General features: G+C 36.9%; 1 protein-coding gene across 1 annotated transcript in view; it reads left to right on the forward strand.

Moving 5' to 3' along the window:
* MOXD1 (monooxygenase DBH like 1) overlaps window positions 1–16,121 on the forward strand; it is a 50,033-nt gene extending 33,912 nt beyond the window's left edge. The window contains exons 6-12 of the mRNA XM_062570905.1: window positions 213–315; window positions 3,110–3,276; window positions 4,786–4,977; window positions 7,746–7,805; window positions 10,700–10,842; window positions 12,881–13,049; window positions 15,640–16,121. Coding sequence (XP_062426889.1) covers window positions 213–315; window positions 3,110–3,276; window positions 4,786–4,977; window positions 7,746–7,805; window positions 10,700–10,842; window positions 12,881–13,049; window positions 15,640–15,804 — 999 coding nt within the window. The 3' untranslated portion in view covers window positions 15,805–16,121. The remainder of the gene's footprint in view (window positions 1–212; window positions 316–3,109; window positions 3,277–4,785; window positions 4,978–7,745; window positions 7,806–10,699; window positions 10,843–12,880; window positions 13,050–15,639) is intronic.
* The last annotated feature ends 1,146 nt before the right edge of the window (window positions 16,122–17,267 follow it).

The raw sequence follows: 17,267 nt of genomic DNA on the forward strand, positions 1-17,267 counted from the left end.
GATTTTGTGCATTCAGTACTTTTTAAAAATATATATATATATATATACACACACACTATATAACGCTACAATGCTACATTTAGAAGTTTTAAAAGAAATTTGATTTGTAAATTGTATCACTTATGTGATTGTATCATCATTTAAAAGTAAATAGATGAAAAAACAATAAACTCAAAAATCTCCTGACAGTATATACGTGTTTTGAATTGCAGGGCTTCACCTACCCCCCTCACGTTGGTTTATCCATTGGCACAGCAGGTGACCCTCAGTTCGTACTTATGGAGGTGCATTATGACAACCCATCATATATAGAAGGTTTGTACCTTTGCACTCTAAAGCATGCAAAATTGAGACGTGTACAGGACACGAGTGCATTCCACAGCATACAGAAAAAAGGCAAAGCTGAAGCTCATTTTTCCTGGTCATTAGTTTCTGGTTATTACCAGGCCCAGTATTTTTCTCATTGTGCTTAGAAGCTTAACCTGAAATCAGTGTGAAATTCGGATACCCGATGGATTGTGGACCAGGTGAATATACCTCCTTATCACTACAATCCTTACATTAGCTCTCTGAATCCTGTTATTTTTGTTGAGAGGGCCAATCAGACCAACAGATAGCAGGGCAGAATCACCCAGCTCTCAATGGCCTGGAAACATTAAAATAAAAAGTTACAGTCAGAGTCTTTTATTTTTTTTTCTAGTATTTTTTAAGACATCTACCTCAACTGAGGACAGTTTCTGAAAGCAAAGTAAAGTCTCAGGTTGCTAGACCATTCCCTTAGTAAAAACAGTTTATCTTAAAAGATAATCTTTCCTTTTGTAAGGCAGTTTTAAACCTTCATTCTAAAACTTACTTATATTTAAAAGAAGCAAAAGGAAGTTTTAGTGTGAAGACAGGGTGCCCAAGAAAAGCTAGGATACTTCAAAGCTGACTTTTGAGAAGATAAGTAATACTTTTTTTGTTCTTAAACAAAACTATATCGAGCTGCTATACCTGAGAGTATTCTGATGACTGATGCATATGAATTGGGTAAAAGCCATCACCGCGTAATGTACTGGCCCTTCTTTATATCCCCGTGCGTTTAAATAAAATCCTCTGTGTTGGCTAGGGCATTCTCTCTTACTGTTATTTTTCCTTTGTGATATCCCTGATGAGTTTTCTTAAAATTGTTTTGACAAACTGACAAACAATGCTACGCTCTGTCCGTTCAGCGTGCACATCTGCGTGCAACACAGTAAGCTCCGTTTGTGGCAGTCCTCCGGGTGCAGCGCTGAAACTGCCACAAAAACACCTTTTCCCCCCATCCCAGTTACAATCTGCATTTTGCAGGCTTGCCTCTTGCAGTTTAAGGGCATGTTGTTTGCCAGCAGAGTCAGTGATTTTGGCTAGTGTTTCCCCAAGTGACTCAGAGGCCTGGAAACTGTTGGCTCTAGGTTAGACTCGCTAATGTTTCAACTGCTTCTAACTTGCGTGTTTTTGGACGTTGCTGGTTTTGAAATTGTTAACATTCACTTTTAACTTGAAAGACAGTCTCTTTTGAAATTGTTTGTCAAAAGTACTTAATATCCTTAGATCATGTAAGCAGATCTGGCACTTCAATCTCAATAGCAGGTAGGCTCGAATGTGGAATGCCACCTGACAAGGGAAAGATTCGAGATTTACAATTGTATGAATAGTTTTGGAAAGGGGTTGGGTCCTGTTTCCCAAATACATTGAAATTGAGAGCTTGTGGGACAGCTCATATCACTGGAGATGTGACCATAATTTGCGTAGTGGAATGTCTCATAATTGGTTTCCTTATTGCTGCTCTTAATTGGCTGTACATAGCTCATATCCTTTGTTCCTTAGTAATTATATACTACTCTGTCTTAGGTATTAGAGTGACTGGGCACTGTAGACCCTACTCCATTCCTCTAGCATTTGTCTATCTCAAAATAGCCTGCTGATTTCATATTGATAAACTGTTTGGTTTCAGGCACTACTATGTCTGTTATGTTTCTTAGAAGAGCAATATAGGTTACTGGGAAGCCTCTTACTTTCTCTCAGGTACTTGGAAATTTATTTGCATTTTTAATTTTCAAAGCTAACATTTAAAAAGGGGGAACAAAGAAGAATAACAGATGAGCTAACACAGAAATTAACACTTGTGCAACACAATTTAATCTTTTTTTGTGTACGTCTTGCCTAATAAAGCTATCTAATACAAGAGAAATAATTATTAGTTAATTGATGGAAGCAACATCAATTCTGAATAGATAAAAAAACAATATGGCTAAAAATTTAGATGAATGAAAATCTCACCATTTCCACTCTTAAAAAATCAATCTTTTTATAGCAAGCTTTGGTTCCTTAAATCATTTTTTAAAATCAAGAGGGATCTGTGAGTGTAGCATCAAAAATCTTGTGTAGTTTTCTTGTCTCCTATACCTGAGATGCTGGTATTATCTTCACTTAGGAAGTCAATTTTTGTATGTTAAGTTATGATGCTCTGTTAGGAGAAGAGAGTGCAAAAGGGGTGTGTTTTGCCTTCTGAGGTGTGCTGTAATGTGTCAAAGCAATCCAAAACAAAGGAAAAATGTAGTTTATACTTGGGCTCAAGGAGAAGGAACAGATAAATTCACAAGCAGAAGCTTTATACATTTTAAACAAAAAAAAATTACAACTTCAAGACAATTCTTCAAATGTTTCATTTTAAAATCACACATAGCAGCTTTTGAGAACTTATTTACTTGTATTGTTTGCTCTCTCAGTGCTCTACTTTTTCTCTCTAAGGTCCGTATTGGGAAACTTAACAGAAGTGACACATTTTTCATTCATATCTGGCCACTGCAGTACCAACATACTATGCTTAACAACCCTCTTGTGGGCTGCCCCTTTTTAGTGCTTTCAGTATCCTCCTGAATGGTTTGACTCTTTTCCAGGTTATTGAGGTTAGTTACTTTCACAGAATGGTTGAGGTTGGAAGGGACCTCAGGAGATCCTCTAGTTCAACCTCTCCCCCTTCCCTCCCCCGTAAAAAAAAAATAAGGACAAACCTTGAAAAATGTGAAGTGATTGCATTTTTTGATGCTAATTTACAGCCATAGCTGACTGTGTTCTTTTGTTGCAGGCTTGATAGATAACTCTGGTCTGAGGCTAATTTATACTCCAGTTTTAAGGAAATATGATGCTGGGGTTATTGAAGCTGGTCTTTGGGTCAGCCTCTTCCACAATATCCCACCAGGCATGCCTGAATTTGTGTCAGAGGGTCATTGCACGCTGGAATGTCTGGAAGAGGTATGTCTCCTGTCTGACAGTGCTGGGTTTTATTCTCAGACATAATTTAGGGCAGCCTGTTTAACTTTCTGGAAAGATATTGAGAGATGCTTGTTAAAGACATGTGAGCAAAGGCATTTGCTATGTGCTACGCACCAGAATTCTGAATCTTTTTGGATATCAGTACCTTAGTACTTTATGTAAAAGAACTGTTTGGTTTTTAAATTACGATTATCTCAGATTTCGGAGAGTACTATTACATTATTAGGCTGATGTTCAGTATTCATGTTGCTTTACTGCTTAGTCTTATATGCAATATAAGTAATACTGAATAATGCAATACATACTCTGATTTAATTCCCTCTTTAGTATATACACATACTTTACTCTCCATGGCAAAGTTGTTAATGGCCTGGAATAGCTAGCCTAGCAGAAAAGTGGAGAGAGATGAACTCAGATCTGTGTGCAAAAGGTTCCCTCTGCTGTAGTGTAAGTCTGAGAAGTGTTCTTAGATCAACCACAGAAACCGAAAACCTGAGTAGGTTTTGCTGTATGGCCCAAAGTACAAAACTGTGTGTTCATTAAATACTTGGATTTGTAAAGATGATTTACAGATGACTTTAATGTGTACATTATGGAAGTGTTGCATATAATCTATGATGATCTATGTACCATAAAGGATTCTCAGATATTCTGTCATTTGTAAAGGCTGAATCAATATCTGCATTTTATGATATAATTTGGCATGAAGGGCATATTAGGTATGGAATTTAAGTTTGCTCTTGATGATGTTGAATGTTACATGTTGTCACTGAAGTAATCTTTTATCATGAGGTTTCCAGCATAAAAACTACACTTAGAAGGTATTCCAATAACAGATTCTTTATACAGTTTGGGCTCTGATCAAGAATCAAAGTTTAGCATAGCCAAAGTTTGGATCTCTATATCTGAGCTGGAGTGGGAGTGGTGTCAGATTTGTACTAATCTGTCAAAGTTCAGTTTAAAATGTTTTTGACCTGGAAAGAAAATTTAAGTATTTCATTACCAGTTTACTTGAAGATGGGAAGTAGAGCATTACAATTACAGCCAGTACTTTAAAGTACTTTTCTTGGCACATTATTGATGATAATATTCTCAAATGTACTGAAAGTGTTTTTCACTGTAAACATTTGCATTCAGCAGTATCAGTCAAGGACTAAAATAATGTACTATTACCATTACCACTATTACCAATAATGTACCATTAAAAGTCATATTCTATTGAGCATTATTGGCAGTCCGATTGTTTTCGATAGAAACTGTATGCCTCAAGTTAAAACACATCTTTACTAAAAACAGAAGAAAATTCCCCCCAAACCGCCCTTTTTGTACATAAATTTAATTACACATACTGATTTCTTGTTGCTTCTGCATGTATGCTGCTTATTTTACTATAGACTGAGGAAACATGAAATGCATTTATTAATATATCTTCGCTCTGCGTGTACATGGCGTCTGGGCACAATGATGATGTTGTTTTCCCTTGGCCAGGCTCTAGGTGCTGAGAGGCCTGGTGGGATTCATGTATTTGCAGTACTTCTTCATGCTCATCTTGCTGGCAGAGCTATCAGGATGCGCCACTTCCGCAACGGCGAGGAACAGAAGCTACTTGCTTATGACGATGAGTTTGACTTCAACTTCCAGGAGTTTCAGTATCTGAAAGAAGAAAGAACCATCCTGCCTGTATGACATGCTTCATTCTTTCCCTGAAAGTGTTTTAACAGATCATGTGCTTAACATCTACTCACACTAAAGATTAATTTTGCTACAGAATTTCCCTAAATTCTTAAATTTCTTTAATTTTCTTTGATGTTTTGTTCGTGTTTCCACTTATCACAAGGTCACTAATGCACTGAGGCTGCCAAAAATGTCTCCACCCATTCACCGTAGAACTGGTTTGGACCATCCATTTAAGCTAAATTTTGGATGTACTTAGTGTTCACAATTAGATCTGAGATTTACTAACATAAATGTTTGTACAAAAGAGATTATAAAACCATGCACATGTGGTTGTTGTGCCGTATTTGTGCATCCAGCAGGCTGAAGAATGGAAACACCATGATGTAGCTTTACTGAGCCAGTGGAACTAAGCAGCCCATCCCAAATACTTGTGCACAGCAAGTATTCAGCTTTGCAAACATGCCTCTGCAGATCAGCCAGCTAGGTCTTCTGTTATTTCATGTTTTCATTTCCTGTTCGGAGAAAACTCACTGCTCATGTTCCACATTTGGTTTTACTGAGTGAACAAAACACTGTGGAGTAAGAAATCTCGCAATTCTATTACTCTTCTTGAGATAATAATGCAATACACTTTTTAAAAAATCCAAAACTGTAAATATACTGTAAAACTTAAGATAAATCAGTAACTATCCATAGATAGATATTTCAAGAAAAGGGTCTACCTTCTTTGGATGAGTTGCTCATTTAAAAATTATTTACTCATCTCTTCTCAGCTGGCAATGTGTTTTTGAAGCTTTGGCCTGAGGATAGAAAGTTAAGTGCTGCAAAGGTTTGAAGGCTGCAGACTTGACCAGCAGAGCAGCTTGACTTGTCTTGGTACAGGAACAAGTCCGTTATCCTCACAGAATTGCTTAGATGCAAAATACTAATCAACTGCATTTTGTTCATAACTGAAGCTAGGAAGGAGAGGGAGTGAAATCAGTGAAATGACTGAATTTTGGGTATAGTCACGAGCATCCAAATTTTCTTCCTTTTTTATATTTCCTCTGCCCTGCTAGGGCAGTTTGCCAGTTGTCCTTTAAGGGCAAGAAGCTCAAATTCCAACTTTCTTATTTAATTTAACGTAGATGTTCAGGTGCAGCATTTACTCTTTGAAGTCCTACTGCTTGTACTCAACTGGGACTTCAAAGACAAACTGATGTTACCTCCTCCAGGAAAGAAGTGGTTTAGGAAGAAGGCTGGCAGAAGATGACAGGTTTAGATGCCTTTGCAGAGAAAGCTTGTAATATTTTTAGGAAAAATCATGTAGATTACAGAGAAAGGCCTTTTAAAATTCCAGAACAAAATGAAGTAGATAGAAAAAAGACAAAAGGGGTATTTGATAATATCTGCAACTTTAAAAGGACAGCTAGAATAGAAGCTAGACTTCTTTCTGTAAAGTGAGCCTTGTTCATGCCATTTATTGCTTTCACCTTATGTAAAAATACTACTCTATAGCCATCATTCTAGTGTAATTCTGATCAAAGTCTAATCAATTAATTAATAGTAGTTAATCATATCAAAAGTATTCATAGAAGTTCATGTTGTTCTCTCCTTCTGCCAGCCCTTCCACATGGTGTATCCGTCTTTCAACTTGCAGAGTCTGGATTATTTGTTTTCCTCACTTACCAGCACCCTCTCCTGAATTTGGAACCAAAACATGATTTTAAGACCTTCAGTGAATGTTATCCAGTTTCTTATACCATGAAGGCCAGAGGCTTAGCTGGTACAAATCAGCATATTCCCACTGCAGGCAATGAAATTGCACCATTTTTCACTGCTTGAGAAAGCTCAGTCTTCATTTGACCAACACAAAGCTGACTCACCCTCTTCCAGTAGCCCAGAGTATAGTTAGGACAAACATTGATCTGGGAATGAAAAAGCCCACTAGAAAGGAGAAATTTGCAACTTGTGAAGGATTCTCTTCTGATTTTTTCAGGAAAAATTAATATAGTGGGTGATAAGGGAAGATGACAATCCAAAAAAACCCAAAGTAAATAAACCTCTGGCATCCCTGTGATGCAGAGTTGCCCCTAAAATATCAGATTTTAAAGTTTGCTATATTCTTCAATATTTTTATTTCTACTTGATTATTATGGTTATTTTGACATGTGCATTTGATTAGGAGTGGGGGATAAATGTAATACCTTTTCATATAGAAACACTGTAGATCTGTTTGTCACAAAAGCAAAAATATAATTGCAGGTACTTGAGAAGGTAACCGCTCAGCCTTTCCCACACATATCTGTCAATGTAGATGAGTCTTTGCCTGCCACTCCTCTACTCCCAGGCTTGGCAGATAAATAGTTGTTATTGTGATATGGAAAACCTTCTTTTCCTGATTTGGCAAGGAATTCTGTTGACATTGGCAGGATGAATGAGCCTTGGACAAGATACCAAAAGTATCTTTGAAGAGTTTTGGAGAATGAATCACGTGTGTGCATTGTCTGCATGTATAATTTCCCTGAAAATAGGATCCTAACCTGGAATTTTCAGTGCTATTTGAAAAAAATAGATCAAACATTGAATAAGACGCCATCTAAATCCATCATGGATCCATGAGGATTTGGGACAATATGAATGTGAAGCGCCTGTTACCTAATTCTTTGCTCTTTCAAACTTTTATCAACTACTATAAGCTTTATTTCTTAAGTTTTTGCAGTCATTTGTGGTCACTTGAAACTAGTGTTGATACACTTCATAACAGTGAACATCTTAAATCTTTGTTTCAGGGGGATAATTTAATCACGGAGTGTCACTACAGTACTGTGGACCGAATTCGTATGACATGGGTAAGACAAATTTTTAATGCATAAACATAAGCACACAAAAAAAATTAGCAACCAAAATCTTTTCATTTCATAAGATATTATTAAAAAGTATGAACCCACTTGCTAATTCCTGTGTGCACATTAGAGTGCGTAAGTTTGACTATGTATTGTTTTATCAGTCATTTCACAGATTCTTAGGTTTTAAAGTCATAAGAACTATTATGATCATAGTCCAGTCTCTTACCTAAGGCACTCATATGACTAGTTTATGAAAATAAGCAAACCAGTACATGAAAGATCTTGAAAAATCAGACTTCAATAGTGAAAGGAGTATTTTCTTCACAACTTGTATCAGCATGCAAAGTATGTATGACTAATGAATTACTTCTATGAACTTGTTTCCCATTTAGAAGTATAACTTACCAATTCATACACATTGATTCTTACATATTCCATGATCAAGATCAGACCACATAATATTGTCCTTAAAATAGAGCACAGGCAGAAGGTAGATCCTTAAATTCAAGAAAGCAATCCAGACATCTCACAGCTCAGCACTCATCTAACATCTTCATTCACATGCACCTATATTTTGGATTGCACGTTCCCCAGGACCAACACAGTCCTTGAAACATTCCTCTGAGGTGCCAGACACCTGATTCTCAACAAAGCTCTGTGAATTACAAAGCTAAGGCAGAGAGGTACCTGTGTCTCTTGCAGGTGCACTTGATCCAAGTGACTTGATGAAAATACTGAAAACAGAGATTTCCTCTGTTGCTTATTTTCACAAAAGATGAGTAATTTCTGTCAAGAAGCCTTTGCTGCATTATGACCTAAGTGGGGTCAGTTCAGGTTAGTGAGGACCTTTTCCCACAGTGCCAGGCCACTGCTCTTCACGGGGATGCTGTGCAATGCCAGCTAAATAACTGGAAGAGCCATCACTGAGACAGGGAGGTTGGGAGCAGTGAAGCCTGTGGTGTTTTACCTTTTCTATGTAGTGGGTCTTCCACTACAAAAAAGTGCCTGCAGTAGCAGACCAGACAGTACCAGGACAAGGGCATGTGCACAATCCAACAGCTGTAGTCTATGGAGGTCAAATGGTGACTGGCTACATTTGGCACATGGCAGGTCGTGATCTCTCAAACATAATTTGTAGGCTAGCAGAGGCTAGGAGCCTTTCCTGGAAGGCTGTTAGCATGCAGCCACTTGGTTTTGGAGGGTTAGAGAAGTCAGCTGTCAGGAAACGTACTAGACGGCGCCAGCTGGTTGTAAAAGCAGAGGAAGATTCCTATAACTATTGTATATATAGGCAATGTAAGCTTTGCCTGGTGCTGATTTCTCTTCCTTGGGGGTTGGGGGTGGGGAAAGGGCTAGATGTAAATTTTCAGGAAGTGAGATTTGAGGGGTTTCTGTTCGGTGAGGAAGACTTGCCTGGGACCTGGTCATAGCATCTAGGGAGCACAGTGGTCCTGCTCACAGAGTCTTGGCTGGCCTGTGTAGGCACATGCAGTAGGTATAGGAAGAAAAAGTACTGACAATGAAGTCTTTTCAGTTTTTATTGTGCTAGTTATATCTTTACAGAGCCAAATATAATCATGGAAACGGAAACACACTCAAAAATGTAAACGTTGAAGTACTCTGGTATTTTTCCCTTGTTAAAGTACCCTTTACATTGAAAGTGTCTGGTAGTAAGTCTGTAGTCTGTGCTGGCAGTTTGCTTTTTGGGATGAGAAAGGTAGCGGAATGCTGTAATTTTAATTAGTACAGTACTTTACTAACTATTGTGTCATAGCATGCAGCGAAGCAGTGAGATAAATATTTCTGAAGATGTACAGATTGGAATACTATTATGGAAAGAGAATTTCATAAAGCTTGGCATAAGTTTTTGAGAAGATCAGTAAAAAAGAATACCTTAAAATGAAGCATACAGTAAGATTGTTGATGCTTATTCCCTTGTATAGAACTAAATCTGTTGCTATCTTTTTGGTTTTGACATTTATCAGGGGAGATCAAGCAAAAAGAATTCAATCAATCAGTCCTGTTGTACTTTTAGATCTGTTGCCTTTTAGGCCAAGTCCATATTTTCTTATTTTCCCGTGTAACCACACTAGTTCTTGGCCCCTGGTTCCTGTGTTTTGTCTTTTCCATAGCTAATATTTATGGTTCTGTGATATCCATGGCACTGTTCCAACACAGGATTTAGGAATATGCATGTCACAATCTTGTCCATGCATCCCAGGATTAGTTTTAAATTAGTTGCTTGTGTGTAACTCCCAATGCAAAAATGTTTCACAGCCTTTTTTTTTCTGAGAGCTAGAATCTTATGTTAATATATTCATTTTTAATTAGTGCTTATTCTTGAGCCAACATTTTCTATTGACTATAACAACTCTTTTTCTTATTTGCTTATGTATTTACAATGAGATTACATATAGATATATATTCTGTCCTAGTCTCCATTTCACTAGACAAAATTCATTTAATCTTTTCTCATAAAAAAGACTCATTTTCTACTTGTTACCCTACTAAATTTTTCTGTATTTGTTCCATTTGAATCTATCCTCCTGAGACATGGTGGATATAAGTAAGTGCCTTAGAGACAGCCTGCAATAGATCTACACTTTGCAGATCATACTTTTCAACATAATAGAAAGCTTATTTTAACTGTCCCACCAATTAAATATTGATAGTCACTCCTTCTGACCTCTTTGAAACTCAGGAGATACTGTTTGAACTTTCAATGTATTTTGTAACTAATTATGTAATAATCTTTTTACTTGATAATCTAATGAGCAAAAAGCACCTGTCAAATTGGGCCTCCTGTTACACATTTCATTATCATATAAATGCTAATCATTGGTTTTATCTGTGGAATTCCAACATTATCTTGATTAAAAGAAAAATTCCATTTTCAGGGTGGTCTGAGCACCAGGAATGAAATGTGCCTGTCATATCTACTCTATTACCCAAGAATCAACCTTACTCGATGTGCAAGTATTCCAGACATAATGGAACAACTCCAGTTTATTGGTGTTAAGGAAATATATAGACCAGTCAGGCAAGTAAAATATTTATGAATGTGTATAGCAGAGCACCTCTATTTCTGTCATTTGTTTTGGTTTGTGAGATTACACAGATTTTTCATATAACCTGTAGTTCTTTGTGATATTACCTTACTAATGGTGAAAGGCAAATTACATTCATAAAGTTAGTTGCTACAAATGAAGGCACTAGTAAGATTTTAAAATACAATCGATAGACTGATAGTCTGTCATGACATTTAAATTTTAAAAATTGGTTTTCTTTATGCAGTAAATTTTAACAAAACCTCTTAAAACTCTTATTGCAAAATGATTTGATATACAAGCTTACTGATCTTAATTCTGAAATCTGTATCTGAGACGGAAAGTTTGAAGAAAGTCACAGTTCAATGCCTACTTCAGTTTTCATGCAATTTCTATTTACAGCCTCTTTTAACGAGAGAAGAATACAGTGTCTAAATTAGATCTACCAAAAAGAGTCTTTCTGAGCTTAGAAAGAAAATATTCTAACAAATGTATGCTCTCTTGAATGTTCATTCATGATAACTGTACTTAAGGAAAAAAAATGTACATTTGGCCTGAGGAAATAAAGATGTTTTGAATAGGGTAAGTATGCAGACTGTCTGCTGCATATGGAATAGTAATTAGAAGGAGAGATTATTAATGCCTCTAGTATTTATGACCTAATCCACAATTCTTGTTTCATTAAGTTCTGTCAGCCTAAGGGTATGTGGCCTGATACTCATCTCTCTTGTGTCAGTTTTACACTGGAATTACTTCACTGATTTCTCTAAATTCACTCTTGACTTACACATGAAAGCAAACTGGAAGCAGAATCAAGGCACTGTTGGTTCACCTTAAAACTCTTATTTTCCTTCATCTGATGTCACAGACAGTGGTATAATTCATGAAGAGCTGAGATGAAAAAAAATATATAATAGTATAAAATGTGTGTGGTTAAAATTATATCCCCCATGCCTAAGTATTGAATGGAGCTGACTTTGTTATAGGCAGCACTTAAAGCAAAGGGGTGACCGTACTGCAGGATGACACAGGGTCTGTCCCTGCATTTCAAAAAGATTAACTCATGCTTTCATCAAAAGCACTGATTAAGTTAGTTAAATAAAGTTTTAGTCACATTCATTTTTGCACTAGCTGCATTTGGCTTTCTATTTTTGAGAGCCTGCCATATTCACCATGCTGTTTTCCATTCATTCTTTTAAGTCAAACAAGAGGTAAGCAAGAATTATACGAAAAGTTTTATTCATGCATTTTTTGTTTTCTCTACTCTCTTCTTAGTTAAGAGATTGACAGGAGATGTTGTTCCGTTCCCCTCCACATCTCAGGGAGGGAGCAGGATTGGACCCCACTCGTTCCCTGTGGGGATTCCCAGAAGTGGGAGGGAGAGTTGTCAGATCTCTAGAGGCAGCAAAGCAGATTTCTGTCCCAGCCTTTACCAAAAGTTCCTTTGCAGTCAGGGTGCTGGGACACGCCAAGAGGCAATGTCCAGAATGCTTTCCATTCCAGTTATTTGCATTTGATCTTTTAGGACAGTTGCCAACTGATACATGTTAGAACAACCCTGGTGCTGTGCTGAGTTTTGACCTATTATACAAATTATGACCACAGCTAGGCAGAGGGATCTTGAAGAAACTTTCTAATGGCAAATATTTCTTTACAGCACTGTATGCCCAGAGAGTATGCCCTTTTCTTTTTGTCATTTTTTTTTTGTTTTGAAAAGGTACAATAGAAGATTTTTTTTGGATTTCTTGTGTATTCATTTTGTAGATGAGAACAGCAATGTAATTTTTTCTTAAATGTCCTACCTGCATCAGTGCTTAAATGTGCTACCAGACTTTCATAGGTCTGTTAAAGTCAGTGAAACTACATCGATTTTCACTAGCTGAGAACGTGAGTTAAGTGCAATTACATAATAGTGCATTTTTTTTCTGAGTATATTCTGCAACAGCTTTCCCTCATCAGTTTCAATTGATGGTATTTCATTTATCTGTTTATTTTTTATTTATTTATTTATTCTTTTTTTTTTTTTTTTAGGACTTGGCCTTTTATTATCAAGAGTCCTAAGCAATACAAAAACCTGTCTTTTATGGATGCAATGAACAAGTTTAAATGGTCCAGATCAGAGGGTCTCTCCTATAATGAACTTGTTCTTAAACTACCAATGAACGTGAGATGTTCAAAGACGGATAATGCAGAATGGTCGGTAAGTCCATTCCTACTTGAGCTTTCTAAGTGTTAAAAAGGAGATGACAATAACATGAAACGAATGGGATTTGCTATGCTTGGTTTGGTAGGAATAAGTAGCTGGTTATATGTCTTCAGACAGTTTACATGGCTACTGAAGAACTGAAATAACAAATAATGAGAATGTTTTTATTGTTTTCCCTGATTCATGTTCTAAGTATACTAAAAAGAGCAGAAAAGCTGAAATGATGATCAGCATTTGAGGTATGGGAGCATGCAGCCTTCCACTGCATGTGGAATGCTGATCAGAACAACAACATTTGTCCGGACTAGTCGTCCAGGTTAGAAAATGAGTCTCCTTTGGCTTCCTGGATTGTCAGTCGCTCAAGTTAGGGTCTTTAAGTAGACGAATCAGAATTCCTAAATCAGATCTCTTCTCTGAATCACTCTGGGGTATTAAGTGCCTAAGGAAGTCTCAAGAAACTAAGTTCTTAACATCTAATCTGAAGTTATGTGAGTACTCTCCCTACACCTCTTTTGATAGTCTTGTGTCTGTCTTAGAGATGTCTACAGTGGCAGGCCCAAAAAATACAGTTACACTATCTGTTTCCTGTGTGCCCCTTTGGAAAATTTTAGCTTCTGTGCTTTTCCTTTCCTCATTCATCTTGATTAATAATTTGTAAGATTAAAAACAGAGTTGCTATTTATTCTAAGTATCTACTGATATTTTAACAGTAACCTCGGTGAAGTTATCTTTAGTGTTGATTTGTGTTTATAAAGAACTACTAGCTCATAAGAGTATCAAGAAATTGGTAAATATATATTATGTCTTAAACTCCTTTACTGAGTCCAAATTCAATACTCAGTTTTCCTTTTTTTTTTTGATCTGGTCAGAAGGGGAAATTGTATCATAGAACCAGCTTAATCTCCTAATATGATTTTTAGCCAGCCTAACAGAGCTGATGCCAGACACTACTGGTGAAGTGCTTCCTTAGAAGGGACCTTTGCTTCTCCCTGATTTTTCACCAAAACACCTCATTTTGCCTCTTACTTGGACATGTTGTTTTTAGGGCAGTGGAGAAATTCCCCTTCGTGCAGCAGCATTCTCAGGTATTTCCAAAGATCATTAGACTGTTCTGCCTGTGGGATGAAAATGAAATACCACGAGCTATAAGCAATCAAAGAGGTTCTGATTTTTTCTTTATATTGTGCTACTGCAGATCTTCTGTGAAAAGCAGTTATTGACAGTGCATATGACTATGTTTTTGGTAAAACTTCTTGACCTTTACTTGCCAGTAGCAACTGCATAGCGTCTCTTTCCCTGATTATTTGTCAGAGGACAAGTTAAAAAGATGGAAAACACATGTAAATTTTATCAGGAGAGGATAGGCTTTACTTTTTAAATGCTATGCTTTCTGGAAAAAGCTGGAAAAGCTGTTCCCTGTTATCTTACAGGATGAAAGAACAATGCTCACAACTTAAAGAGCATAGTCAAAGAGTGATCTCACTGGAACTGGGAGTGCTTAGTTCTTTCTCTTTATCATTAGTTTCTTATTTCAAATGACTAAGGCATAGTCATCAAAGCTAAGATCAGGACTCTTTCCTTTTCCTTCCCTCATGGACAATATTAAATTTAATTGGCAATCCTCATCAAAATCAAGAACAGACTTAAACTAAATAGCCAAATAATTGGTGAGTTGTTACAAGAGAGAAAAAGCTTGAAATAGAGGAAGTGACTTGAAAATACCTTCCTCCCTCCTCTAGGGATGGCATCTTGGTCAGCTTTAGTTTTCTATTGTATTTACTAAGATTAAGTCAATGTTTGGAGTATTTTTTGATGGTATAATTGCAACATGGAAAACCCCCGACACAAACACATGCTGTATAGGTGGGCATTCAAACTTTCAGAAATGTTTGTGCTCAATGGCTTTTCACAATTCTGCTTTTCATGGAACTTCTTTTCTTCAACATACTGTATTTGGCAGTGTTTTAGTTTAGTTCCAGAATTCAACCGTGTAAGTAGGGAGTGCATTAAGGAAAAGTATAACCAAGGAGGGTACCCATTCTTTCCTATTTCATATCAAAGCCAGGACAGGCAGGTGGGTATGTCAAACCCTATAAAAATTACACGGAGTTCTTAGGGAGAAATAAAAGTGGAGAATATGTAAAAATAGATTTGGGCCTAATTAACTGCCTTGTACATACAAGTATAAGCCTTCTATGCACAAAAGAGTGGGTTCAAATATCATTCAATATCACTATGGTGCTGTAACACTGTAAGCTTCCTTTCTTATCTCTTACAACCCCATGAAACAAAATAAGGTAATACAAATCAGCCAACTAAAGCCTAACCTTACTTTACCAGTTAGCATGCAGTACATACAGCTGTTTACAAACTGAGAACAGTGGATGTGCATGCTGGCTGATAAATTGGCATGGAATATGTGAATATTTTTACTGAACTTGAGGTCTCCATAGTAAGAATCACAGCTTCAATACAAAGCTAACCATAGATTTTGATGCAAGTAGCCAACTAGCTAGAGAGCAAAACAAAGACTCCTAATTTTCTGTGGAGAAACTCTGATCCTTTTTGATGATTTTAATTGCAGATCCAAGGCATGACAGCTTTACCTCCTGAAATAGAGAGACCATACAAGACAGAATCAGTAATATGCAGCTCATCTTCATGTTTATGTTGCAGTATACTCCCCACCCTGTTGTTTGTTGTACATGTCACAGCCAGGACCATAGGAAACATCAGGCCCTTTGTATAATAATTTTTATTCATTTGTGTTCTATATGCCATGCAAGTTCTGATGTGTTTGCACTGTTGCTATTGTAGATTTATTTTTTTTACATATTAATAAACTAAATTTGCTAGTTCAAAATAAAAAGTGTAATTCCTCTGGAAAACTCTGGTTTATTTGGTTTTCAATGTAAAGTGTGTATAGAACACAGTAAGTACACTGGCACGTTACATACTGAAATTATTTCCCATACCACTTTGTTACACTTTATCCTGACTCTTCACATGGTGTTTCCAAAACCAGCTATGTATGTGGGTAAAATTAATAAACTAAAAGCAACTTAGTTAACCTCATTTAACCTGGAGTGTGCTTATTATTTTGTGTTGGTTCTTGACATCTACAGGTTATGGAATTCTTGCTGTGTGGACAGATCTTGCAAACATATTTAGGCATCCTTGACTGACACCTGCAGTAAAGCCACAGGAAGGATTTGTTTAGAGAGAACATTTCTATGAGCAATGCATTGCAAATCATCTCTCCTCCTCAGAGAAACCAGTGTCACAGGTGAAAATCAGATGAAAATGTGAATAGAGCACCAAATCTCACCACAGTGATTCATATACATGTCCTTTGTCACAGCAAGAATTTCATTCCCCTTTTCTGTTCTTTATCTTTTTCCCCACTATCTGGTAATTCAGTGTGTTTCATTTATCTTTCATATGTGTTCAGGCATGTGAATAAAGCTTTGGAGCAGGTTTAGAAACACCGTTGCTAGATTTGATCTGGATAACAGCAATTAAGATCTATCTGCTAGCCAGGCTCTGCCATGCACATAGATACAGCATAGGAGACTGTCAAGAGCTACTGTTAACACATCCTGAGCATAGTGATATGCCAAACTGTTGATTAAGAGATGATTTTTGCACCCCATGCACATGACTGTTTCTTTATTTTTTTTGGAAATCTGCAACTTTTTCACTGAGATGGTGTTGAGCAGGGAAGACTCCGAAAGATACCTAATTTATTAATAGACCCTTCTGCTCCCTAATGAAGTTATGCAACACAGTGGAAAATGACTTTCAACATCCAAAAAAATTGTATTTTTAAACCCAGTACAGTTACCTATAAATTTTCCATGATGCTGCATAATATGCGACTGCAGTGTGAATAAAGAAATAAGCTGCTTTGGATGTTGAGAGTGCTTCCTTGGCCATGGCAGCACCTGCACAACAACTAACTGCTGTGGATTTTGTTGCATACTCTTCACATCATTGAGCACTCTTGTGCAGTGTGGTGAGTCCAGAGAGGTTCAAGAACCTGATCTAGCTAAGCTGATCTGGTTTTCCAAACATTTGTTCGGTGAATGTTGACAAATGGTGCCTGAATTTGTTTGTGTAGACATACCTACAAAATGAGAGCAGAGCATGCTGATGCCAGAAGATAACAAATCACAAAGAAAATAAGGGCAGGATTTGGAGACTGTCTTCTCT

Source organism: Rhea pennata, chromosome 3 (genome assembly GCF_028389875.1).
Source record: "Rhea pennata isolate bPtePen1 chromosome 3, bPtePen1.pri, whole genome shotgun sequence".
Taxonomy (NCBI): Eukaryota; Metazoa; Chordata; class Aves; order Rheiformes; family Rheidae; genus Rhea; species Rhea pennata.